This window comes from Mustela putorius, unplaced genomic scaffold, assembly GCF_011764305.1.
Source record: "Mustela putorius furo isolate JIRA1106 unplaced genomic scaffold, ASM1176430v1.1 tig00003834_pilon_pilon_pilon, whole genome shotgun sequence".
In the NCBI taxonomy this organism is placed as follows: Eukaryota; Metazoa; Chordata; class Mammalia; order Carnivora; family Mustelidae; genus Mustela; species Mustela putorius.
The window spans coordinates 46,214,121-46,240,423 of NW_025421987.1; the positions used below are offsets into that span (position 1 = coordinate 46,214,121).

A 26,303-nucleotide genomic window follows, 5' to 3' on the forward strand; every position below is an offset into this window, starting at 1 on the left:
TTCCTTTCGCGCCCATTTGGAGGTTCAGGTTACTTCTGATACAGTCTGCTTTTTTCACTTTGACTCTTTGGTGAGGGGTCTCCTGATTTTCCTCTGGTTAGAAAGCAGTTCTCAAGGTTTCACGAGGTTTCACTGGGTTGTTATTAGTGCTTTAAGAGAAAATTATTTCCCGTTCTTGCATTTAAAAAGAATACTCATCCTATCTCTTACATTCCTTGAAAAAGTTTAAATGATGTCATTTGTTTAGAGCTTTTGTTTTGTTTTGATGATTAGTTTTTGTATTTAAATTGGATTCTTCTAGCTAAGCCTATCTGCTTTGTACAGATTTCTACCTGTGGGCCTAATCCACTGATTTTGAGACAAAAATACCATTTTTTGTAGGCAAAACACTTCGGAGTATTTGAATATTTAAAATAGGAAACGTGATTATCCATCAGTGGTTAATTTTTATTGCTCTGAAGAACATAGCTTGAGTTTTGAAAGATAGAGGAGTTTGAGGGACTCCTCTAGGTGTCAACAACTACAAATAATATCTGGCAAGGAGCACCAAATAAACCCTTAGGATACTATTTAAAACTATGCTGTGGCTTCCCAGTAAATTATTAAGCTCAGTTCTTTGTAGCTACTAAAGGTGTATGCAGTCAAATAAACATTAAAATGGTTTAGTCTTTTAAAATAAAAAATTTTAACATTTTAATAGCTTGGTGAAGCCCCAGTTGCCCACTCATTATACAGTCTAAATGTGTGTACTAAGTTATGGAGTAAGTAGATTTGTTCCTTTCATTTTTTCGTAGATGTGGTGGTACAGTAGGAGCTATTCTGACATGTCCACTGGAAGTTGTAAAAACACGGCTGCAGTCATCTTCTGTGACGCTTTATATCTCTGAAGTTCAGTTGAACACCATGGCTGGAGCCAGTGTCAACCGTGTAGTGTCTCCCGGACCTCTCCACTGCCTAAAGTGAGGCACAATTTTCGTGAATTTGTTTTTTTTAGTTTGTTTTCCGTAATGATAGCCATGTGTTTTGTTTGTTTATACTCTGCCCCATTTTAAGAAGCTTTTTTACAAACTTATTAACAGAGTTACTCTAAATTATATTCAGAAATGATAATCCCTAATGGAGAGGAACAGTTAGTTGGATGATATAAAATGTAATGTTATTTCCAAATCATGTGTATTTAGATTATGTTTCTATATTTAGTCAGTGGATTTGTTTTCTGAAGGTATTCTAGGTGTCCTATTTGTCTTTGAAATGTGGTAGTGTTAAATCCCAACTCTTTCTGTATGTTTTTTAATTTTCCAAGTATTGACACAGTTAGTACAACCACTTAATGGCAATCTGTGATTTTTATGTAACCTCAACATAACTGAAATTTAAAGCAGTGTTCTACTGGTTTTAAGAGGTGATTCAGTGTTTGTTTGACATTTCTTGGTGGTTTGAAAAAGATTTTGTTTTTACATTTTACCATACTTCATTATATTGCACATTGGATTTAAGATTTCAAAACTGTTGAGATCACGTTTTATGTGTTCAAACTTAGGTATGTAACTTGTATCTGCCTTATCAGGTCACTTGGTACATAATCTATTTGAACTTAGTTCAGTAGTATTTATTTTGTGGCAGCAAATAAACTCAATAGTGAGTGTTTACCTTAGTTACCAAGAGTTCATCAGTCTTTTCTTTTTTCAGTTTTCCTAGTACATGATAGGTAGAATAAAATTGTTAACAATTTTGGATGAAAATGCTGTAATTATAAGGTGCCTGAGTGGCTCAGTCAGTGGAACATCTGCCTTCGGCTCAGATCACGATCCCCAGGTCCTGGGATTGAGTCCCAGGTTGGGCTCCCTGCTGAGCAGGGAGCCTGCTTCTCCCTCTCCCTATATGCCTCCTCCAGGTTGTACACTCTCTCTCTCACTCACTCTCTGTATCTCAAATAAATAAAATCTTTAAAAATAAATAAATAAAATGCCATAATTACAGGGGCACCTGGGTGCCTCTGTTGGTTAAGCATCTGACTCTTGATTTTGGCTCAGGTCATGATCTTAGGGTTGTGAGATGTAGCCCTGTGATGGGCTCCATGCTGGATGTGGAGACTACTTAAGAGTCTCTCTCTTTCTGCCCCTCTCCCCTTCTTAAATAAATAAATAAATAAAATGCCGTGATTACAGATGAGTATCTGATACGAGTATTATCAATCGAATTAATAATATCTTGGCAGAAATAGAATATTTTCCCTGTTAACAATAGGTCATTTCAATATCATGATTCTGTCTTCTATTACCACTGTTATGTCTCCTGAACTTCTTTCTTTGATCTTTGCGACAGCCGTATATATTTTTTTATTTATTTAAGAGCCAGCAGGAGTGTATGCAAGCAGAGGGAGGGGCAGATGTGGAGGAAGAGGAACAAGCAGGCTCTGAAATGAGTGCACAGCCACTGTGGGGCTCAGATCTCACGACCCTGAGATCATGACCTAAGCTGAAATCAAGTCAGATGCCTAACCACCTGAGACACCCAGGCTCCCCACAGTAGTAGTATATTTTTTATTCTTTTTTCTATTTTTCAGTGGTTTTGCCTTCTGACTTTTCTCAGCAGTAGTAGGAATCCCTCTCAGCTTTGTTTTAATTTCTCAGTTTTTCTGGCCCTCAGTTAAGAGTCAGTTTAACATGTATCACCTGTCATTAGTATATAGGTGACTTCTAAGTTTGCATTCTCTGCCTTAATACCTTTTTACTCATTCCCTTTGATTCCCTACTCAGGGGCTCTGTCCAAAGCAATCTGTTTCATGGCCTTTTTTTTTCTCCCCCTAATATCTTTATTTGAGGTACAAGTTACATACCATAAAATTAACCCATGTAAAGTATACAATTTGTTTGTTTTTAGTATATCCAGAGAATTTTGTGACCACTATCACCTTCCAATTTTCAAACGTTTCCATCATCATCACTAAATAAACCTTTATCTGTTAACAGCCACTTCTCATTTTCTCCCTTCTCTCTCCTTCCATCCCCTAGCTCTAGGCAACTATAATCTGCTTTCTATCACTATACAGTTGCTTATTATGGACATTCTATATAAATGGAATTATGTAATACAGTCTTTTGTTTGATTTCTTTCATTTAACATGTTTTCAGGGTTGATCCATGTAGTAACAGTATCTTTTTATTGTCAAGTATTGCTTTATATATACCACATTTTGTTTATCCACTCATCAGTTGATAGACATTGGTTTGTTTCCAGTTTGCAGTATTCTGAATGATGCTATTATAGAAATGTATGTTTTCATTTTGGGGGGGATATGCTAGGAGCAGAGTTGCTAGGTCATACAATAACTTGTAACATTTTGAGGAACTAGAACACTATTTTTCAAAGTGGCTGCATCATTTTACATTCCTACCACCATTGAATGAAATTTTCAGTTTCTGCACTGTCTTACCAACCCCGGTTTTTTGTTTTTGTTTTTTAAGTAGGCTCCATCAACTCAGGGCTAAAGCCACCCAGGCACCCCCACCAACCCTTGTTTTACTATGTCTGACTTTTTTATTATAACCATTCTAGTGAGTGAAGCATTTCATGGCTTACCCATGAACTTTAGAAATCCCTTCCCCCTGCCCCCCACCGGGCTCTTGGTTTCCTAGGTGGGTCGTGGGTGAACTTCAGGAGGTCTATAAATGACATGAAATTGTATGCAGAATTGGGTTTGCAAATGTATATATATATTTTTAAAGATCTTATTTATTTATTTGGGAGAGAGTACACAAGTGTATGTGGGAAGGGGAGAGGGAGAGAATCTGAAGCAAATTTCCTGCAGAGCACAGAGCCCAATGTGACCCAGTCCCATGATCCTGAGCCCATGACTAGAGCTGAAACCAAGAGTCAGACACCTAACCAGCTGAGCCATCCAGGCACCCCAACAAATATGTTTGTTTTTGTTTTTGTTTTTGTTTTTTTAAAGAACATTTGCCTTTCTTAATTTTTCAGCGAGACTTACGATACAGAAAAGGCTAACAAACACTGAATCTTCAAAATGTTCTCCATTATTTGTTATTTTGAACTCTGCTTCTGTCTAATCTAGTTTTATCAGATGTGGTTCTATATCACTGTGTCAGTCATCTGGAAATATGGTAAAAATGCAAATTACTGAGCAGTGTCCTATACCTATTGAGTCAGAATACTTCGAGGGTGAGATCAGAGAAATAAGTGTTTTAAACAAATGCTTATAATATTAAGGTTTACTAAGTACTTACTGGGAGCCAGATCTCTTTTAAGTTCTTCATATGCTTATTTATTTATTCCTCACAGCAACTCAAAAAAAGAGTACTGTTTTTCTCTGTTTACTGCTGATGAAAATAAGGATAAGAGAAAAGTTACTACTTACGTTCTTACAGCTAGTGTTTTACAAAAATTGGTCTCCTTATTTAAGAAGTCTGGCCCCATATCTCAGGTCCTTATTTAACCATTATGCTCAACTGTCTTTAAAGAAATCATTCTTAAGCACATAGGTGGTTAAGAACCACTGCCCTAGCCTGTTAACTCTAGGTTAAAATACTTTTCTCCAGTTTCTGTTTCTTCTCACTTCCAAGCTTAATTAATAACTCACTCTCAGAAAGCCTTCCAGGGCTTAGACATGCCTCTTCCTTTCTCTGCTGGGCATATGTATCTAGCTTGTATAGTATTTGCTTATTAATATAGTCTGTTGAATTATTTGTTTTAGTGTAATTCTTTTTTCCGCAACTGTACATCAAATTTCTCATTAGCAGGTGTCTCACCTTTTTTGTCTTTTTTCTCTGCTTAGTTTTTATGCAGTAAGTATTCAGTATAGTAAGTGTTAACTAAAAAAAGGGGGATATGGTAACTGGCTAACTATTTTGGTACCCTAAAGGAGGTTAGGTTGCCAGATTTTGACAGCATTTCACTGGAATGATTGAATGAGGTAATGCTGCATTACTGAGAGAGTTGTCTGATTATTAAGAAAGGACCTCAAGTACTAGACAGAAAACTACATTTTTGATCGGAAACTGAATGTGCTGGTAAAGATTATAAAATGGAGGATATTGAAGATAATCATGTTCATACAAGAACATGATTGTATGAAAATGTAGAAATTATACTGTAGTCTTTAAAACTTTTAGAAAAGAATCTGATTAGAATTTTTTTATTATCATTTAAGATGATCATTTTATGCTGTGTCAAGAAAAACGGATTTTCATAAGTAAGAAAAACTGAGCAGAGCAGCACAACCTTATAGCAGAGACTGACAGGTTTAAAAGTCTTAAGTTTGCTATACAAATAAGGTACTAGACTTTGAAGGACATTCCTTTCTAAATAATATTTTTTTCTTTCAGAGTGATCTTGGAAAAAGAAGGGCCTCGTTCCTTGTTCAGAGGATTAGGTCCCAATTTAGTGGGGGTGGCTCCTTCCAGGTAAAAATAATTTTTTTAAGTTAAACAAAATGGTGACAATCTTTATTGTTTCAAGTTTAATGATGGAAGATGCTGAAGAGAAGTCAAGGTGGTAAGGATAAAGCGCCTTGGTATAAAAACAGGTATCTAGTAACCATGTAAAAGCTTGGGCCGTTTTCCCTGTGTGGCAGCGCAAAAGACCTCTTAGTGAAATCACTGTGGTGCAGTTTTTGAACCAAGTTCAAAAGGCAGAGAATACTAAGGGAACCAACAGTGTGAAAGAGGAATACTTAGAGCTCTAGAACTAACCCTGTTTTTTGGCTTAGAGGACAAGCTAGACCGAATAATTTCATTACCTATTAAAAGAGCCAAAAAGGCCCTATTAATACATTAATTTGTCATTTTTCTCTGATATCTTTTTGTCTTAGATATACTGCTTCTGCAATAAAATACTGTAGAGTTCCCATTCAGAGTGAAAATGGCTCTCTGTATCCCATGTACTGGATACATGTCTTATTATTTATTGGTTTTCAAGTTTTTGTGGGCTCTTTTCTCTCTTGAAAAATTACCCGTTGGGGGAGATGGTGCCTGGGTGGCTCTGTCTTTAAGCGTCTGCCTTCAGCTCAGGTCATGATCTCTGGGTCCTGGGATCGAGCCCCTCATCTGGCTCCCTCTGCAGAGAGCCTGCTTCTCCCTCTCCAACTCCCCCTGCTTGTGTTCCTACTGCCTCTGCTTGTGTTCCTGCTCCCGCTGTCAAATAAATAAATAAAATCTTCCCCCCAAAATTTTATTTTGGGACACCTGAGTGGCTCAGTTGGTTAAACGTCGGACTCTTGGTTTCACCTCGGGTTGTGATATCACAGTCTTGAGTTGGAGCCTGGCTTGGGGCTCCATGCTCAGTGTGGGGTCTACTTGAGATTCTTTACCTCTGTCCTCCCTCGCCCTCTGCTTCTCATCCCCCATTTGCGTGCTTGTGCACTCAACCACACATGCGCACGCTCTCTCTCAAATAAATAAATAAATCGTAAAAAAAATTTATCCTTACCGTAAAAATTAAAAATGTGTAACATAAAGGCTGACATTCCATCTTAAACACATCACCCCTCATGCTATATGCCTTCTCATAGGCACTTGTCTCCGCAGATAAGTGTTATTAATAAAAGTTCGGCGTGTGTAGTCTTCTTTTAATTTTTCTGGCTTATTTTGTATGTAAAATGCATATTGTGTATACTTAATTATTGTGTACATTCATTTAATCGTATTAAAATATTTCACCAAATTTGTCTTGAAGCTTTTTCCATCAAAATACATAGTTTTTGTTTAATCACATAATGTGGCGACTCTGTCATTAATAAGCATTCCCTTATTGATAACCTTTACGTGTATTTCCACATTTTGTCTGTTGAAAGCAGTAGTTTTGTGAACACAGCTATATTTTTATCTTTACTTAAGCAAGTGTATTTCTTTAGATAGTTACTTGTAAGTAGGATTTCTGTATAAAAAGCATATACACATATGAAATTAATATTACTCAGTTGCCTTCTGGCGGGCAATTTTTTTTTATTCTCAAGTAGTGCATTAGTTGCTCTTTATCACAAATTACTTATGTTGGTTACTCTTCATGTCTTTTAATACTAGTCAAATAGACTAAACATGATTTTCCCTTTTTTTTTTCTTTTAAGATTTTATTTATTTATTAGAGAGCGAACACAAGCAGGGTGGGGAGGAAGGGTCAGAGAGAGAGGGAAAAGCCAGCTCCCCACTAAGCAGGGAGCCTGGCTTGAGGCTCTGTCCCAAGACCCCAAGATTACAACCTGAGCCGAAGGCAGACACTTAACCAACTGAGCCACCCAGGTGCCCCTATTTTCAGTTTTAATACACATTTATTTAATTTTGGTGCATTCACACCTTCTTCTAATGATTTTCCATTTGTGTATCTCTACTGTGAATTACCTTATATATTCGTTGCCTATCTTCTCATTAAAAGGTCTTTCTTAATTATTTCTAGGAATGTGCTATTTATACGTCTTCACAATTCGTCATTAAATGTATTCTATTTGTTTTTCTTGCTGATAATGTAGTATGTTTCATTTTAAATTATATTAACTTTCCATTTTTCTTCAGCACATTAAAAAAGGCACAACAGTGAGACTGTCCTCATTTGTGCTTTTTTTGCCCGTTATGTTGGGAAATAAAAGGATTTGATACTGCAAGCAAATAATTCAAAGCCTGGAAAGCTAAACAATGAGGAGGTGGTGGGGATGCATGAAATCATAGTCCATAAGTTAAGAGGGGAAGTATTTACAGATGTAATGGAATGTTTATAAACATAGAAGACATGACCTGATGGGGTTTATTTCTTCTGGAATTATTTTGTCTGTTTAGGGATACTGTGAACTACTCTGTAAGATATAGATTAGAATATAGCATGGTATCTCAGAATTGTTTAACATACTTTGATGAATTGGGTCAGTTCTATGACCCTCTCCCCACTTAAAAATATTATATATTAATAGTAATATCTTTATATTAATATCAACTAATCATAATAATTATATATTCAGCAATTTTTAAAGTGCTTATACTATATTTACTCAAGTGTGTTTAATTTAACCTTACCATTACTTAAGCCTTCTAATCTTATTCATATGTTTCTAAACATCTTATACAAATAGTTTTTATTTCATTCAGTCAATCAGTTGATGTAAAAGTGTTGGGTCAGGGTGGTATGTGTCTTTGTTGGAGGGTGCTTTACATTTGAGGAACTTCACATTGAGATTTGTCTTTTAATGGGTTAGTGCAAACTGTACTTCAGAATCTACATGGAAAAAAGTGAATTATCCTGATGTTACATGAGAATGTGGCTAAGACTTTGTTTTTAGATTTTTCTAAAATTAGATGAATTTACTTGTCATTTAAATCCTATGAATTCTGTAACATGTTTATTGATAAAATTTAAATCTTTATTTTAGAGCTATATACTTTGCTGCTTACTCAAACTGCAAGGAAAAGCTGAATGGTATATTTGATCCGGATTCTACCCAGGTACACATGATTTCAGCTGCAATGGCAGGTATGAATATAAAATATTAAAAAGCAAAAATTTTTCCAAAATCTAGAGATTTAATGTTGAATTATGATTTTACATTATGTAGTTAAGACATTGTGCTTTTCATTGATTAGCATCTACATATATGATTCTTAATATTTATTAGTATTACAGTAAATTCGATCAGAAGGTATACTTAAAATCTGTTTTAAGTTGGCATTTTTGTAATCAGGGGTTTGTGATAGCATACAGGTAGTATAATATTTACATTGTCTTGTGTAGTCCACTGAATAGTTAGTGATCACTTTGACAGTTTAAAGAATCCAACCATAATTACACTATAAAAATTATGCAGCTGTAATTTACTCTTCTCTCCTCAATTTCTGTTAGTGCCTTTTCCCTTTTTGCTGCATGTTTTGGCTTCTGTCTGAAATGTGCCGGCAGTTCTTGGTAAAGTATTCATTTTGTCCTGTGCTCAAATGCTGAAATTTTTGTGATGTATTACTGATAACTGAGAGATACTGTAATGTATGTATTTTGAAAAATATGTTTAGCATTCCATATAAATAACACTAGATAATACTTAAATTTAGGCACTGGCTATGTGTACATGCTTGCTATAGAAATGTTTTCCAGGGACTCTTCTATCATTGTTGAGTATATATGATTCTGAATTAACGCAACTAGTTTTGGGCCTCTGTACTGCCTTAAAGATAAACTAGGAGATTGATTTGACCAGTCTGGTTCTGGAATCATTTGTTGCAATGCGTGTTAGACAAAGCCATGACCTTTGGTTCATTATTTGCAGTTTTCTGAGATTCATTGTATATTTAACCATATGTCACATTTCCAAATTATGCTATGACTATAAAGCAGATTTTTACTACTTTCATCAACTGTTGAGCCATAAATTGAGTGTCAGTTATGTGTTTAATAATGAGTGCCTTAAACTGTTAACCATTTTCTGTTTAGAAATAAATTGGATCAATTTGAACCACATACTTTAACGAACTTAAGTGTAAGTTGGAATAAGTAATTTCTGAAAGGGTCAATAGCCATATATCTACTATATACCTCACAAATTATTTTCAAGGTTTTTCATATTTGGTAATTGACTGACTCACCAAAGTTTTAAAGCTGAAAGGTAAAAACTTTAGAGGTCAAGGTGGTAAAATAGTCTTATTTATCCATGATGAGAGATCTTGGGCAAGTTAATATAATTTATGCAAATTTCCTTTTACCTTATCTTTGGAATGTAAGTTGCTCTACAAAGATTTGGTTTTTGAGAATTAGTTCTTTAGTACCATAGATATCATCTAGTTATAACTAGAATTTTTTTTAATTTACTTTTTATAGCTGTTGAATACAGATACGATTTTTCCTCTTCAAATTTGAGTGGGTATAAGGTAAAAATTAGTGGCTAATTTCAAACTATATAACTGCTGTATTAGGATCTTTAAGAATATATTTCTGGACTACCAGTTTTTTAACCCCAGAAAATTATTAAAGAAATGTTAATTTTTTATTTATTTTTTTTTTGGTTCATTTTGTTAGACTTGATGTCCAGAAAGTAGATGAGCAGACGTTTTTGGTAGAGGATAGTTAATATATATTCAGTAATGCAAATTTGGGGTTTCAGAATATCTTAATTCCCAGTAGAACATCTTTTTTCATTAGAATGTCTCATCAGAGTTTATTACTAATGTGGTAAAGAATTTTGATGGAATTGTCATTTTGCACTTTTCTCTCAAGTGTGAACAAATATCAACTCATAGTTTGTTTTTATATTGATAATTATTTTCCAACTTGAATTCCTTGAATTTTTGTAAATTGATGGTCTTAACCTTGCTTAGATTATTACACTAAATACTTACTGTGTAATTTGAAAATACCTCTTTCATGTGTTTGCAGTTACATTTTTCTGAGAATCGTGCTTTCAGAGCTTCCTTGCACTATTCATGAGCATTAACACTTAGCTCTGCAGTTGTTATACATAACTACATTGTTGGTGAAACTGAAAGATCCCATGCAAAGTCATTAAGGTAGCCTTTTGCCCCCTTCATTCTTGAAATTATCTAGACCAGATTGCTCTGGTTTTTCTTCAGGATCATTTTTAGAAGTCTTTTAAATATGAATTGGGGGTGCAAAGTGCTTAGAGGCAGTCATGTGAAAAATCATTTTTTAACTGGCTATTTAAAAAAAATGCTAACCTTGTCACTTTGGTATCAAAAAGTGCACTAAAATAGACTTTAATGATATTGCCTGTAAGATTTTGCCACATCAAACCGCATACACATTAAGGATTTTAGTAACAGACCTTGTACATAATTTTTTTTCCAGGTAGCCCATTGAGTTTGCATTTTATTCATATGAACCCAAGTATTTAGGTAATAAACCTTTTGTTAATAAAAATAAACAGTTTATTTAAAGTGGATCTTTGGTTTGTTGTAGTGTTTCAAGAGAATACTTTAAGAATTATTAACCTAAATTTAGAGGTATAATTGAAAAATTATTTCCAGTTAGAAGGCTATTTAATAAAATTAAGGAATGTTGACTCTGTTTTACCTGCTTTTTTTTCTTCCCTACATGTAACCTTTGTTAGACTGAGAGTATTTGTTTTGTCAAGATGACTTGTATGTTTTTGTTTAAATGAATTTGTATATCCTACTCTATTACTAGACACAAATGTACATGCAAAAAATAGTATGGTTTCTTTATAGTAATTCCCAGTTTTCAGAAATTTTTATCTGTAAAAAACATACCGACTTTTATATGCAACATAGATTTAAATGAAAAGAATTTTTATTTTTATTGGATTATATATTCAAACAGTTATTGATTAATTTTTAAAATACCAATAATATAATTATTTAACTTTTACTGAATATCTAGTGGGTTTTACTTGCTTATAGCATTCACTGTTATTTTTCAAAATACATTTTTCTGTTTGACTTTAAGTTTATTATAAATATTAAACTTTAAAGGTTAAGTTTTTACTCATTAAAGAGAAATTTTTTCTTGCCTATATAAAATATATTTTTTAATATTTTATTTTCCATGGCAGTTTATTCACCCAAATGGGTGGGTGGACAGATGTTTTGTGTGTTTGTATATAAACATTCTTCCTGTTTTTTATTTTGTAGAACACAAGAAATAAAATACAAAATAATCCAAAATATTCCATAAAATGGATGTGCAATATTATTGGTCATAGTGCAAAAGGTGTGAAAGGTATAATTGAACCAACATATACTTTAATTTTTAAAAATTTCAGAAAATTAAAAAATGTTACTTAGAATATTCTGGTTTTGGGGTTTTTTTTTTTTTAAAGATTTAAGGAAAAAAAAGACTTGCTAAGAAGCTGTTAAAGTATAGAAAATTGTGATTTCACCTCTGATCATGATAGATAATGATTAGGAAAATGAGATGATGATCCCTTCTAAATATTTTCTTAGATTCCCCATTGACAAGGTTAGCATTTTTTCGTTAGGGCAGAATTCGTGTTTTAGGTAAGTATTTGGACTCTGAAACTGCTGCAGATGGCAGAATTTTCAGTACTCGATGCATTTTTTTTTTTTTTTAATTATGGCCCATTCTGATCTTCCTTTTTGTTTTTTAACTTAAAATTTTCAAAAAAGTTAGATCTCACCGTAAATATTTCTGAAATCCTTCCAATGGGATTCATTTTGTACACATGTTTCTGATGAGGTCACTGCTTGTTGTTATGATACAGAAAAGCCTGTGTCTATTTTAGGCATTTACTGTACATTTCTCCCGAGAAAAGAGTGAGATCGTGTCATCTCATGCTCCCCATCCGCAGGTCACTTCCTGTAGAAATATGGACTAACTTAAACCTCGTGAGTACTGATCTGAGCGTCTCTTGCAGCCTCTAGTTATAAGAAACACACCCTGGGAATTTATAATAGCTGTGGAATTGATAGAAGGCGGGAAATGAACTTTTATTTCCTGAATATATGTGTGTGTTCTGAGTATTTCATAAAACTTTAAAATTCTGATCCCTTTAGAATATTCCTTCTAGAAGGAAGAATGGGGTAACTTTTCAGTCATTGTGTAATAAAAGCCTGGGGTCTTCAGCTTGGCCATAATAGCCTTGACCTCGAAAAAATTTGATGACAATATTTAAGATATACGTAGTTGTAAATGGTATCATACCATCCTACAACTTTTAGGGAAGATAGTAGTTCTCTTTGTTTAACATAACATATTTTTAAAGTCTAATACAGTGCTTTCCATTCTGTTGTCTGTTTATATTTAGCTTTCTACTTTCGTGCAAAAACATTGATCTTAATACCTACCATTACTTTACAATAAATGCAGGGTAAGAATATATGGGATCTAAGCTGTTTTAGTTTTAATTGGGTTTTTGTTTTGTTTTTGTTTTTGTTTTGTAGTTTTAATGTATTTCTCTTAGAAGGTTAGGTGTGGGCTTATTAGTTCTGCTTACAGAACTTGATGAAGTAAAAAATACTGAAAATGCAAATACAGGTATCACTCACTTAATGAAATAGACATTTTCAGCAAGTTTCCTATAAGCAGGATTTCTTTTAATCTGGTGCACATTATCGGATGGAGTCTTAGATGAAGCGAAACTTTAAAAGTTGCATTTTGAAAGTTAAAAAAAAATTTTCTAATAAAACTCTAGCCACACTACTATATGGCCAATACACTACCACTTTGCTTTTACTGACTAGAGCAATGTTAATTCTTAACCTACAAATAGCTCCTTCATATGCCTATAATTCAGCTTTAATGTTTAACAAAATGCTCAGAATATTAATATGAACTAGCATTATCAATATACCACAAACTTTAAATGCAAAAATAAAAAGTAATAGTAAATTTCTAAACTTAAGGGAAACTGTTCCAAATATCTTTGTATATGTCTGTCTTAGAAATAGGAAGATCTTTTTAGTTTTGGCTGTTGGCCAACTTCAGATTGCCTTGCCATATATAATTAAGTTAGTGATTAATTTTTGCTTCTTCCCTCTTGTTTCATTTCTTGAGTTAACAGACTGTATTTTTATAGGATTAATTAGCTTAATAATGTCCAGTTAGTTTATTAGGTAAGGTGTCTGTGGTTGAGAGAATGTAATAGCATAAAATTCTAGGACCAGAGTTTTAACTGTGGGGAAGACCAATCACTAAAATGTAGGTTATGCCTAGATTCTCTCTAATGTAGTGGTTTGCTGGCATTTAGCCTAGTGTCTTTATTAAAACCTAGCTTATTATTGGGAGAGTTGAGCCACAACAACTGTAGTAAGCACAAGTTATTGGTAGTAACAGATATAGAGGGATAAGATGACAACACTCGGTTGAATTTTAATGTTTCCTGTTCCATAGATTAATTTGTATTTGGAAAGGAATTTTAATTAAGTGAGAAATACCTGTTGTTTGCGTCCTGTCACTGTTCATTCATATGTATAGAGGATAATTAAAAATTTTATTCATAGATATTTGAAAAATTCATTTCTAGTAATATTTATAAATATTATTGCAGTATTTTGAAGTGTATATGGAGTTTTTCAGAGTCTAATTGAGGAATTTTGTGACTTGGGAGAGTATTAAGCTTGTTTAAGTTTATATTTTTAGAAATAGAACTTCTATTTAAAAAGAAAAACTTTAATGCTCATCTTCTCAAATCAAGTATAGTAGATTGAGATTTTTTACCTAGACAGGGCTTTTTGGGTTTGTTTTGTTTTGTTTTGTTTTTAAAGCTTGGTATAAGGATTCCCAGTTTTAGGCTTTAAAAATTTAATGAAAAATTTGTTCTCTTAATTTCCACAGGCTAATTAATAAAAATGATTGTGAATAATGTAGAATATTTTGTTGCCTTGTGCTGCTTTGCAGCCTTTCACTAATAGACCCCCTAATACTGCTTTACGGATATTTAACTAATACAGATATTGAAGTCTGAAAACAGTCATTGAGTTAGAGATATAGCCAGAATACTAATGTCTGGTACACATTTTCTTTAAAATATAATTTGAGTGTATTTAGTTTGAGTTTTTCAGTTAAGAAAATAAAGGTCAAGGAAAGAAAAAAAATTCTTTAGCTTTATTCTCATTTAAGCCAGGACATGCAAGAAAAATTAATTTTATTTTATTTATATTTAAATTTAAATATTTTTATAATAAATAAATTTTATAATAAAAAATATTTAAATTTAAATATTTTCCAAGTAAAATATTTAAACAGATCTAATAATTTCATATTTTTCTTCTCCTTTCCTTTTACCAAGTTTTTTATATATTAAAAGAAACTTAAAAATGTTCCTGATAAAATGTCCAACACTTTAAATTTTTATTATTTTAATACTGGCACATACAAAATTGTTGGTCTAGTACTAGTTTTATACATATTTATGTAGTATTAAAAACACTTGAAAGAAACGGAGACTATAGAACTATTACAAAATAGTGAAAGGAGTTCTCAAACCAAATTTTTATTCCATTTATCATTTCATAAATAGATACAATTTAAGCATCCCTTTGTGAGATATCTGGCTATTTCTATGGTGTTAAAACAGTGGCTTAAGGAAATAAAATTTGAGTTAGCTAATTATCTGATATTATAGAGGGGCAAAGAACCTGTGAGAGAGACCAAATTCTGCTTTGTAAACAATTTAGTAAAATGATTTTGCATTTTAGGTATACCCATAGTGACTTTGAAAGCCAAGAAAAGTTTATGATTGGTTCTACACTATATGTTAACTTCGAAAACAAATTATTTTCAAGTGCACCACATCATTTCTCTTCCTGAAATAACTTTACTCATATTTAGTGTGCTGGTTATATTCCACTTTTCTAAAAACAGTATGTTTCACCTGCCTATTATTTGATAGAAAGTGTTAAAATAGTTAAGATCCTTAGACATTTCTGCATGTAAGTTTTCACTGAACTTAAAGGCCAATTGAATAAATACAGTTTGATGTAAGTAGTTCTGTGAAGTTTGTGTAGTGATCTTAAAAGTTCACAAGCAATACATTAAAACCCCATTTTTTATAGATGAAGCAGTTTTCATAAATTCCCGTTACCAAGATTGCATTTCGTGTGCTATTTTCCATAACAGTAGGAAGATAGAAAGTAAAAGATACGCACTAGTCTAGAAACAACTGTTCCAGAGATCTTAATTTGCCAGCTGGAATGAGCCATCTTAGACGACCACCCTTCTGCACTGAGAGTACACAGTACTTAAGTTTTAAAGAAAACCAGAACTACATTCTACTCTAGTTTCCCTCTTCAGTGTCTATAAAAGTGAGAGGAAAGTTCAGTATGTAACTTCTTGAACTTTCCAGTTTTTTATATGGTTAAGTGGATAAGAAATAGATCTGTCCTATTAACCCTAAGAGAAGGCTTACTTCTGTGATACCATTATTTTAACAGTATTAGTAAGAATATGCTCATATAAAGCATTCATAAAGGCAAACAACAATCCTTGCTGTTATATAGCCAACCTAAGATCAAAAATAAATGCTGACCTTTAGGTAGAAACCACTTGGAACATAAGGGATTTGGACCTTACATAGCTGTGTAGAGTTTGCATGCTAAAAAGCCCTGGAATACACCAAATTTCCATATATTTGTCTGTAGAAATGGGTTTCTAAATTTGGCTTAGAGTGTAGAGGGCACCCTTCTACACTTGGGAGAGGAATTTATATATAATCAGGCTTTGCTCTTAAAAGAATTTTTTAGTTATGGTCAGAATTTGAGAATGTAGATCAGAAATAAACTACAAATATTCATGGTTGTATGTTTATAAAATAAAAGTGTATAGCATACATCAATTAATAGTTAAAACATTTTCTTTAATATAGATTTCTATGATTTTTAAAACCTTAATGTTAATAATATATTCTTCATTTTTACCAAAGTTCATTTTAAACATGTTTGTTTAGGTTTTACTGCAATCACAGCGACCAACCCCATTTGGCTTATAAAGACTCGGTTACAGCTTGATGCAAGGTATGTTAACTCATTAAAATAAAATTAAAGTTGATTTCAGCTAATTTTTTCCTGTAAATTTATATCTATGAGAATTCAGTGCCATGTGCCTACCCATGTCTTTCCCCTCTTTTGATGCTGATTTTGTTTTTTGGGGTTTACCGTCAAAAGCAAGTGATAACACTAGTTGGCAATGTGAGACTTTCTAGGGAAGAAAGAATATTGTGTTGTGTTTTTAAATAAAAAAATATATTATTAGCCTAGCCCAAGCAGTGATAATTTCACTATGTGAATGATTTTAGTCTCCCAACAGGTAAACAACCCATGGTCCCGGTCTAGATTAAATCTTGCAGGATCATTGCTCAAATTTGGTAAATTTTATATACAGAGAGGCGTGGCAGGGATTTAGCTCTCATATATCCATAGAATTCATCTGTTATCAACGACCGTTCTGTGGTAGCAGAGTTCATTGATTTGATGAATGTCTGTTGAGCAGATACACTGCTTGGTTCTAGAGATACACCAAGAAACCGTGGGGACCAACTTTAAATGGAATAGTCAAGGAATTTTGTTTTTGAGCCCATTTTAGGCAGAAGCAGTGGTTGTTGCAAACCTCATAGGTCTTAAGATTGGGGCCTGGCGTGTTTGGGAACTGAGCAAAGGCCACAAGCCGTACAGCTTAGAGTCTAGCCATCTCTATTCCTGTTAGCCTGGAGAATGAAGAATGGGGAAGAGGAAATACTTTTTTAGAGAGATGATTCTATTACTGTATAATAATAATAATAATTTGGAAACCTTTAGCCTTTTGATATGGATTAGACTTGTAACAAATTTTCACTGTTATATTTTAGGGCTTGGGAAGTAGTCTATGTATGTCGTAGACTAAATAAAACTTATCTAAGAAGTCATTAATAATGATGCCTGTTGGAGCGCCTGGGTGGCTCAGTGGGTTGAAGCTTCTCTGCCTTGGGCTCCGGTCATGATCCCAGGGTCCTGGGATCAACCCCTGCATCGGGCTTTCTGCTTGGCGGGGAGCCTGCTTCCTCCTGTCTCTCCGCCTCTCTGTCTACTTGTAATCTCTATCTGTCAAATAAATGGATGAAATCTTTAAAAAAAAAATAGTAATGATGATGCCTGTTTAAATATCTGTTTCCTACATTCTGTCATTTTGAACTATATGCTATTTGGAGACTGGAAACATCTCTAATCGTCATTTCATCCAGAATAATTAAAATCAAATCTTAAGTGTCTTGAAGCAAAACTCAAAGTTTACTTCCTAAAGCCAAAGACCTGAAAGGTAGTGGTAGTTAAAACAACCCAAAAGTTAGAGAAATGTGAAGATACCAGTCCATATTATACTACCAGGGGTATGCTTCGGTATGTTGTAGGGTGGATCTGTGGGGGGTCCTGAGAAAAGTATCTCTATTATTTTTTCACTTAAAGTTGTAACACAAGCAAACACAAGTTCTTAGGCATTGGGAGTGATAGGGAATGGGATAGAGTTGAGGTAATAGTTAAAGGTTGGTTTAAGGGTGCTAATGTATAACCATCAAATCAAGAATAGGGCTGATGTGTTTACATATTACTCATTAGGACTTGTAGGATTTTAACTTTTTGTGAGGAAGTCTCTGGTAGAAACTGATTAGAGTTGGTTTCATGGATCATTCAAAGAAAGTTTTTAGTCAATGTCATTGAGGACAGTTACTAGTTCAAGACAATAATTAGGTCGTAAAACTGGAGGAATTTGTAGGTTATCATAGGTGTCTTAATTGTGTTTTTGTTATGTCAGAAATAGGTTGTATATAATTTATAAATAGATAAATTTTCTATTTCTTTCCCTGTAGGTAGCATTTAAACTCATTTCTTATAGATAAGGTTCTGTTGGGAGAATCATAGTGTAAGGTACTATTTTTACAAACTCAAAAGTATATACTTGTATAAGAGTGGGTACACTGCCCATATAGCACTAAGCAAGTTTTACTGGGCACGATGCTCAATAAATATTTTATAACTGTAGGGGTCTGCATTCACCTTTCACCATGATACCGACATGAAAGATAGGACTGTTGCCTTCGAAGGATTATAGGAAATTTGACTTAAATTCACGCAGTCATTTTTGGGAAAGAACTGAGTGGGTTTGGAAGAATTCTGCAGATGCACAAGTATCGCATTAATTATATTCCCTGCTTTGTGATGTACTATCATCATTGGTGTCTCAATCACTCTTTCATGTTACTAAGTGCAGAAGAAATCTTGTCAACTTAGAACTGGATTTAATGACATAATGTAATGTGAGAGTTTGTTTTTATCTTGAGCTGCAGTCACAATGTATTTGGACTATTTTATTTTTTATCCCTATAGTATAAACTTAATGAGTACATGAAACTGAAGATTTAATGTAATGTATTTTGCATTAGTAAAATAAACTTCTTCCATGGTATCCATCTAATGTGACAAACTTGGGATAAAAGAATAAAGTCTAAAACGAATGTCTTAATATTCTTAATGAATGTCTTAACTTGGGATAAAAGAATAAAGTCTAAAATGAATGTCTTAATGTGACAAACTTGGGATAAAAGAATAAAGTCTAAAATGAATGTCTTAATATTCACTTCTCCATGAGTTAGAGGATCATCCTCTATTTAGAGTGACAAATTTCTACTGCATTTTATTGACTTTATTTAAAAACCTGTACTACTTTGTAAACAAGATTCTTCCTTTTTGCTTTTCAGGAACCGTGGAGAAAAGCGAATGGGTGCTTTTGAATGTATTCGTAAAGTGTATCAGACAGATGGACTTAGAGGATTTTATAGGGGCATGTCTGCTTCATATGCTGGCATATCAGAGACGGTTATCCATTTTGTTATTTATGAAAGTATTAAGCAAAAACTACTAGAATATAAGATTGCTTCTACAATGGAAAATGATGAAGAGTCTGTGAAAGAAGCGTCCGATTTTGTGGGAATGATGCTGGCTGCTGCCACCTCAAAAACTTGTGCCACAACTATAGCATATCCACATGGTAAGAAGGAATGGGTTTCTATGAGTAAAATTCGGTTAATTTACAAGTATTTTCCCATGTCAGCCAATGACCCATTTATTAGAACATTTATAATTTTATTGAAATCAGTAAAACAAAACACAGTTCTTAGGAGTTCATAATGGGATTAAATCTGTATAAGTAACTGGTTTAATAGGTCAATATATATTACAGTATCATGATGGAGATTTAGCATGCACTCTGGACCGTCGCATTTTAGCCCTGAGTCAGTCAGATTCCAGCCAGGTAGTGGTTGAGCAAGTTTAAGGAAAAAAAAAAAAAAAGTGTGGCTATAGATGGTATACTAGATACTTTATATACATTATTGCTAATCTACAAAAAATTCCTGCAAAGTACTTACCTTCTCCATTTAAGTCTAAGTATGCTAGAATATAACCAGAGTTTGTCTTCATTTTCAAATGGGAAATGAAATGTTAAGATTAAGTTGCCGAAGGTCACAGAGCTTACTCAGGTCACATAGTTTACTCAGTGGAGAAGCCCAAATTTGAAATGGGAATCTATAATCCAAAACACCAGCCTATTTTACATTATTTCATTTTGGTAAATAAATATATATGAATGATTTATTTCTGTCATTACATCTTATACTGTTAGCCTCTTTGATTGATAGATAATAAAATCACTTAAAAATTTGTCTGTAGGATGCTGAGATTTTTTTGTAACTTGTTTTAAGTGTAGACTTTGATTTTGTTGTATTTGGGGTTTGTTTTGCCCCTTTTTTTTTTAAGACTTAATTTGTCAGAGAACAAGCAGAGGGAGAAGCAGGCTTCGCATTGAGCAGGGAGCCCTGGTGCAGGGCTCAATCCCAGGACCCCGGGGTCACAGCCTCAGCTGAAGGCAGGCTTTTAACTGGACTGACTAAACCTCAGGGATTTTAGGATTTTTTTTTTTTCTTTCAAGTAATCTCTACACCCAGCATGGGACTTGAGATCAAGAATTGGATGCTACACTGACTGATCCATCCAAGCACCCCTACTTTGGGCTTTTAATCTAAATGCTTCACTTTTGTTACACCGATTAACATTCACATTCATCCTTATAAGTCTAAGGCTCTGTGATTAAAGCTGTATCAAGACAAAAGAAACAGGGCTAGGAGGAAATAAGTATTTGCTCTAAAATGTAATTTTATGAGTAAAACTAACCAAGTTGGACTGTGAACTTAGCTCCACTTCTTGAGGGAAGTTCCTAACTTCTCTCTTTAGGAGAAGTCAAAAGAGGACAGTTATCAGCAGCATTGTTTAGGTTCTGGCTACTATAGGATACCTAGGATCGTGGCCTGCTAAGGGTAAGAGACAGTTTTGGAGTTGTAAGCATCCTGTCCCCTCAAGTAAGATTATGTCCTTACATGAAGGGGTAATTAATAAACAATATTTTGGGTGGAATATATAAATGGTATGAATTTTTAAGATAAGATACAAGAAATTTCAAATAGTAACATTTGCAGTGAAAATAGTTCTAGGCCATTTCCCTCAGGCCCATCAGGAGTAGTATGTTGGAAAAACAGACTCCAGTAGAGAGCTCTGAAATCTTGTCCCAGCCTCTATCCCCAGATGACTAAAACCTCTCAACAGTCCAATTTCCTCAGCTTTCAAAACTAAGAAATAATGGACTAACCATAATCTTTTATATCTCTTAGAGCTCTAAAATTTTACGAATTTTGCATAGTTGCTTCCCAGATGGGGCCTTTTAGCTAACAGCTGGTGTTTTGAACAATTTTAGGCTCATGCACATGAAATTTCATGTTTGTTTCATGTGGACCATTGTAAATATAGATTATTAATTCTGTTTTCTCATTGTGGGGTTCCCCTAAGAGTTTTTGTGTTTATTTCTCACACTATCTTTGTGTGTTCATTTTTTCTACCACCTGCATTCCTTTTTCTGTTTCTTTACCTTTTCCTTATCCCAGCCTCTACCCCCAGATGACTAAAACCTTATACATGTATTGTCCCTTTTAGCTATATCTAGTATACAACTGACACTTTCGTTTTATTCTTTAACCATTCAGGAACCTGTTAAATTTTTAACTAGTATTTATTATTAGTGATTTTAACCAGCTGTCTTAGAAGTTGGGTGTTGGTAATAAGACCAGTTTCAATAAGTTACACATTAAAAATCACTCCCATATTTATTCTGAGCTTACACTTGAAGAGTGGTAAATGGGATGTACTCAGCATTAGGAGGGTATAAAGATAACACGAATGGGGGCACCTAAGTGGCTCAGTGGGTTAAAGCCTCTGCCTTTGGCTCAGATCATGATCCCAGGGTCTTAGGATCGAGCCCCACATCAGGCTCTCTGCTCAGTAGGAAGCCTGCTTCCCCTCCCCCACCCGCCTGCCTCTTGGCCCACTTGTGATCATCTGTCAAATAAATAAACAAATAATCTTTAAAAAAAAAAAAGATATCACAAATGTTTTAAAATGACTTTTTTTTTTCCCTCCTAAACAGAAGTTGTAAGAACAAGACTACGTGAAGAGGGAACAAAATATAGATCTTTTTTTCAGACACTATCTTTGGTTGTTCAAGAAGAAGGTTATGGGTCTCTTTACCGTGGTCTAACAACTCATCTGGTGAGACAGATTCCAAACACAGCCATTATGATGGCCACCTATGAATTGGTGGTCTACCTTCTCAATGGATAGCAACTTTAAGCTGCTATACTATGAAGAGGGAAGACCAAAAGATTCCAGTGGACCATGCAGTATCGAAGCCAGCATGGTGGACAGAAGTAAAACGTTTGGGAACATGTAACTATGCCTAAATGGAAGTTTGGTTGTAGGAATTAAAGTAATCATAAACACATTACTTGGTCTTTTTCAGTAATACGAATAAAAAAAAAAAACCTAGGCTGCCTCTAAGAAAAAAGCCTTTAGAAGCACTCCTTTCTCCAAATTGCCATTTTCTCTACCATGTCCACAGGACATAGTTGCATTTTGTTGATTCATGGCAGAGTACAGTGTGTATTCCATGAGCACTTTTCCAGTCTTCTAAACAAAGCCATCCCTAATTGTATAAATATTACAACTATCCAAAGATAGTATTGACAGTCATAAATGTCTTACCTCTGGCTTCTGTGTAATTCATGTAAAATTGTAAAATAACAAGAATAAGTGAGATTCTTAGTATTACTTTTCCATTTCCTTGAGAGGATCTGGAATATTTTAAAATTAATTATTTGGCATTAATAGTCACTAGTTTTGACAACTAATGAAATAATGTCAAAAGATCTTTCATATCTTTAGCTTTAAAATGTTTTGGTTTCCACTGTAACAGGTGCTTAATGTTGAACATGATGTGGACACTTAAATTGTTCATTAATGTATCAAGCCCAGTGTAATAGTTTGGGACAGAAGAAACCAGTGAAATGTTGATTCTTGGCCCTTTGAGTAACTTGAGCACATCCTCATATCTTCTCTAACTTTACAGTACATGAATGAATGTGGCTGTCTTGTTAGTGACTTAGTAGTTACGAACTTGAATTATCATCTGTCATACCTAGCTTTTTCTTAAAGTAGAAAAAATTCACCGCTTTTGAATCTTTCTTTGTTTGCCTTCCCATTAGGAATTTGAACCATTGAATTATTTCCAGAAGATCAATATAGATCGCATTTATTTTGTAGAGAAAATGGTAATTTTCAGCTTTGCCCTATTAGGTTTCTTTTTTTAAGGTGACATTATAAATACCTGGGGCAGTATAAACATAGAAGAGGGACCCTCTGCTGTCTGATTGAGCAGGTAGTGATTCTAATTGACCAGAGTTTTGTGAATGAACAAACTGCTTTGACAAGAAATTTATGTTATCCTGATTTCTTGAATGGTAAATCATAGAAAGACTCAAGTTAATTCAGATTACGTTTCCTAACAGGATATAGCTTTTACATTTTGCTGTTGAGTTCAGCTGTACCTTTTAGTACCTAAATGTATATATGTATGGCCCTTCTGAAGATGTTTGCTGTAAATCTGTTAAGAGACTTTTGCTTATGGATGTTGCTATACTGGTGTATAAAACATCTACAATTAAACTCCAGTGTGGTACTCATTTCAGTATAGATGAACTGTACATTTTGTGCAATGGCTTTATTTTAAGAATGACTTTGTGAATGCACTTTGTGGCCTTTCTTTGGAGAAGGGTGAGAGTAGAGTATTCCATGTTAAGATTTTTTTTTTTTTTAAAACATTGGTCATGTATTAGGCAGAAACCATGTTCAAAACATTTTTCTGGGTTTTAGATACGGTGTTTGGAGATCTTTAATAATATAAATGTTTTATGTACTCTATGTATACTCTAATGCCCCTAACACAGAAAATTGTAGCGTGTCCTTGCAAGCTTTCTCTGCTATCACCAGTGAAACACAGTGCCCTCTTAAATTCCTTCACCTTCTTAACTCCTTATAATCAACATAACTGGATGTTTTTGAGGTGCTTTGATTGGAATTAAAAAAATATTCCAATCTCTTTGGAGACCAAAGGCAAATTCCGTTTCATTACCTTTGGGATTATTCGTACCTTTATGGTGAATTTTAGCTTTGACATGTATTGTGAGAAACATGCCAAAAAGAATTGAAAAATCTAGGGATTTCTAACTTAAATCTGTAGAGAAAGTCTCATAGTGTTTGCCTTTTCAGGTGCCACTTAACACTGCCTAATACAGTGCCATTTGCCTTGCAAAGATTTGTAAACATTAGTTGTGTTGAATGTAAAACAGATTCTCCCTAATGGTATTGATCTCAGTACACCACAAATGATTAAGAATGATATGAAAACCAGCAGCTATGGAACATCTTATTATTTAGTGCTAGCACATTCATAATAAGTGTCCTTCAAGGATGAACATGTATTCTTTTCTTGTTTGTATTTAGCAAGTAAAACTTATGTTGACCTTTGTGTATTATATTCAGATTTTAAAAGTGAGTATTCTCTGTGTACTGAAAGAAAAGATCTTAGAGTCTTAGATTTTGTTTCTTTGTGCAACAACTGGAAAGAAGCTATGAATCTTATTTTAGGTTTTTTTTTTTCCCCAAAGCACAATCTGCCATGGTTTACTTTATGTGACAGATAATTTAAAAAAGAAACATATATATAAAAGTTGTATATAAAGTTTGTCTCTGAAACATTTCTTTGGAGATTTTTTTTTTAATTGATGCAAATGTTTAAAAAGAAAAACACATACTTAAAGCATTGAATTTTTTTTAAAGCTGTGTTTTGTTATCTATTTTCTATCAGATGACTTTTTATTTCTAGTATAGAGACTTGGCAGCACTCTTCAGATTTGTCTGTACTTTTATTACAGAATTTTATCAGGAAATTGAATTGAACTTACTCAAGTTAAAGCAGTAGATATTGTAAGAGTATGCTCATAGAGCATTAGATAGAACTTTGGCACTGGTGGCTCATAGACAGTTTACTAAATTTCAAAGTCCAGATCTGAGTACTACCAACCCTGTGACTGTGGGGTGGAATACAGTGCTTTTGAATCCAGGAGGGGGAAAGAAAAAGAAAAAAAAAAAAAAACTATCACCAAAGCTTTGTCTTAATTTTCATTATGTATGTAATTTTGTGGACCCAGCATTACTAGTTGGAGGTCACTAGTAATTTATTTGTAATTTTGAAACCAGGATAGAATATGGTTAGATTATTTGATCCAGCCTTGTCTCCTAAAACCTAATGCCCATTGTGGAATAGCATGACTGTATTAGGACCAGGGTGTTAAAAATAACTAGTGTTTATTCTTTTACTGGAGTATAAACATGTTGGCATTTTTAGATTTAAGTCACTAAAAATACTGATCTGAACTTAAAGGATTTAAGTGCTAGAAATCAGTCTATCCTTTACTCTTCCAATATTGTTCGTGCCTGTCTTTCATTGTTTACATGTTCTTCTGCCCAGACTATTAGTACTGTAGGGACCCCTTTTGGGCTGATAAATAAAATAGTTGAGCCTTTCTGTCTACTGATCATGACTTAAACATTCCTAAGAAAAAAGGTATTTCTGAATGATACAAATTAGAAGGAATTTTAATTACATGAGAATATTTCATACAATGTGCTAACTTTCTGCCCACTCAGTTCTCTTCTCCATCATGCACTTATAATTCTTGTTAATCTCTACACTGCTTTTTATGCTACTCCTTTTAGAAACTGAAAGTTCTAGTTTCACTCAGTTTTTTTTTTGTTAATAAACACTTGAATGTGTACCCCTCATATGTGAACAGTTAAATTATGATCTGTTAGTCATAGCTAAATAATCAACTTCAAAAGAGTTGATATCTTTTGACCATTTATGTGAGGTTTGCTATTCTCGCATTTTGTGTACATGGCTGTAAATTATGTGCATTTATTCTATTTATGTTAACTAGCTGAATTTTATTTGAATTGTTAAAATTAAAAAATTAAAATATCCTTATGAAAATATGGGGGTTTTTTCCTATAATGTATTCTAACATTTTGGTTTGGGGAGAATGTAATCACACTTTTTAGGATGAAGTGAAGAACAAAAGTGTATTGCCATTTTCAAGTTTAAGCGTTGGACTCCAATCTGCTAGACATAGTGATTTCTCTATAGGAAACAAAAGGTCAAATTATCTGATTCCCTCGTAAGTCAGTAAGATTCTTCTGTTCTGCCATATATTCCACAGGTTTATTGATAATTTAGGTACCATACTTTTCATATATCAAAACATCCTATTTGAAAAGAATATCTGAAAAATTTGAGCCTAATGAGGTTATTTGATACCTCCTTAGGTTGAAATGATTTTTTTACATTTTCTATTACATCGTTAGTTTTGTGGTGTTCAACGATTCATTATTTGCATATAACACCCAGTGCTCATCGCA

The 26,303-nt window shown here is 33.6% G+C and overlaps 1 protein-coding gene across 2 annotated transcripts in view; it reads left to right on the top strand.

Annotated features, from left to right (window-relative positions):
- SLC25A36 (solute carrier family 25 member 36) overlaps nucleotides 1-25,880 on the top strand; it is a 36,126-nt gene extending 10,246 nt beyond the window's left edge. Inside the window, exons 2-7 of one of the 2 annotated variants that reach the window (XM_004780862.3) lie at nucleotides 795-959; nucleotides 5,346-5,423; nucleotides 8,375-8,475; nucleotides 16,367-16,433; nucleotides 19,145-19,434; nucleotides 21,919-25,880. In XM_004780862.3, the coding sequence (XP_004780919.1) occupies nucleotides 795-959; nucleotides 5,346-5,423; nucleotides 8,375-8,475; nucleotides 16,367-16,433; nucleotides 19,145-19,434; nucleotides 21,919-22,112 (895 nt within the window). In that variant the 3' untranslated portion in view covers nucleotides 22,113-25,880. The remainder of the gene's footprint in view (nucleotides 1-794; nucleotides 960-5,345; nucleotides 5,424-8,374; nucleotides 8,476-16,366; nucleotides 16,434-19,144; nucleotides 19,435-21,918) is intronic. The other variant, XM_004780863.3, reaches the window with a different exon arrangement.
- The last annotated feature ends 423 nt before the right edge of the window (nucleotides 25,881-26,303 follow it).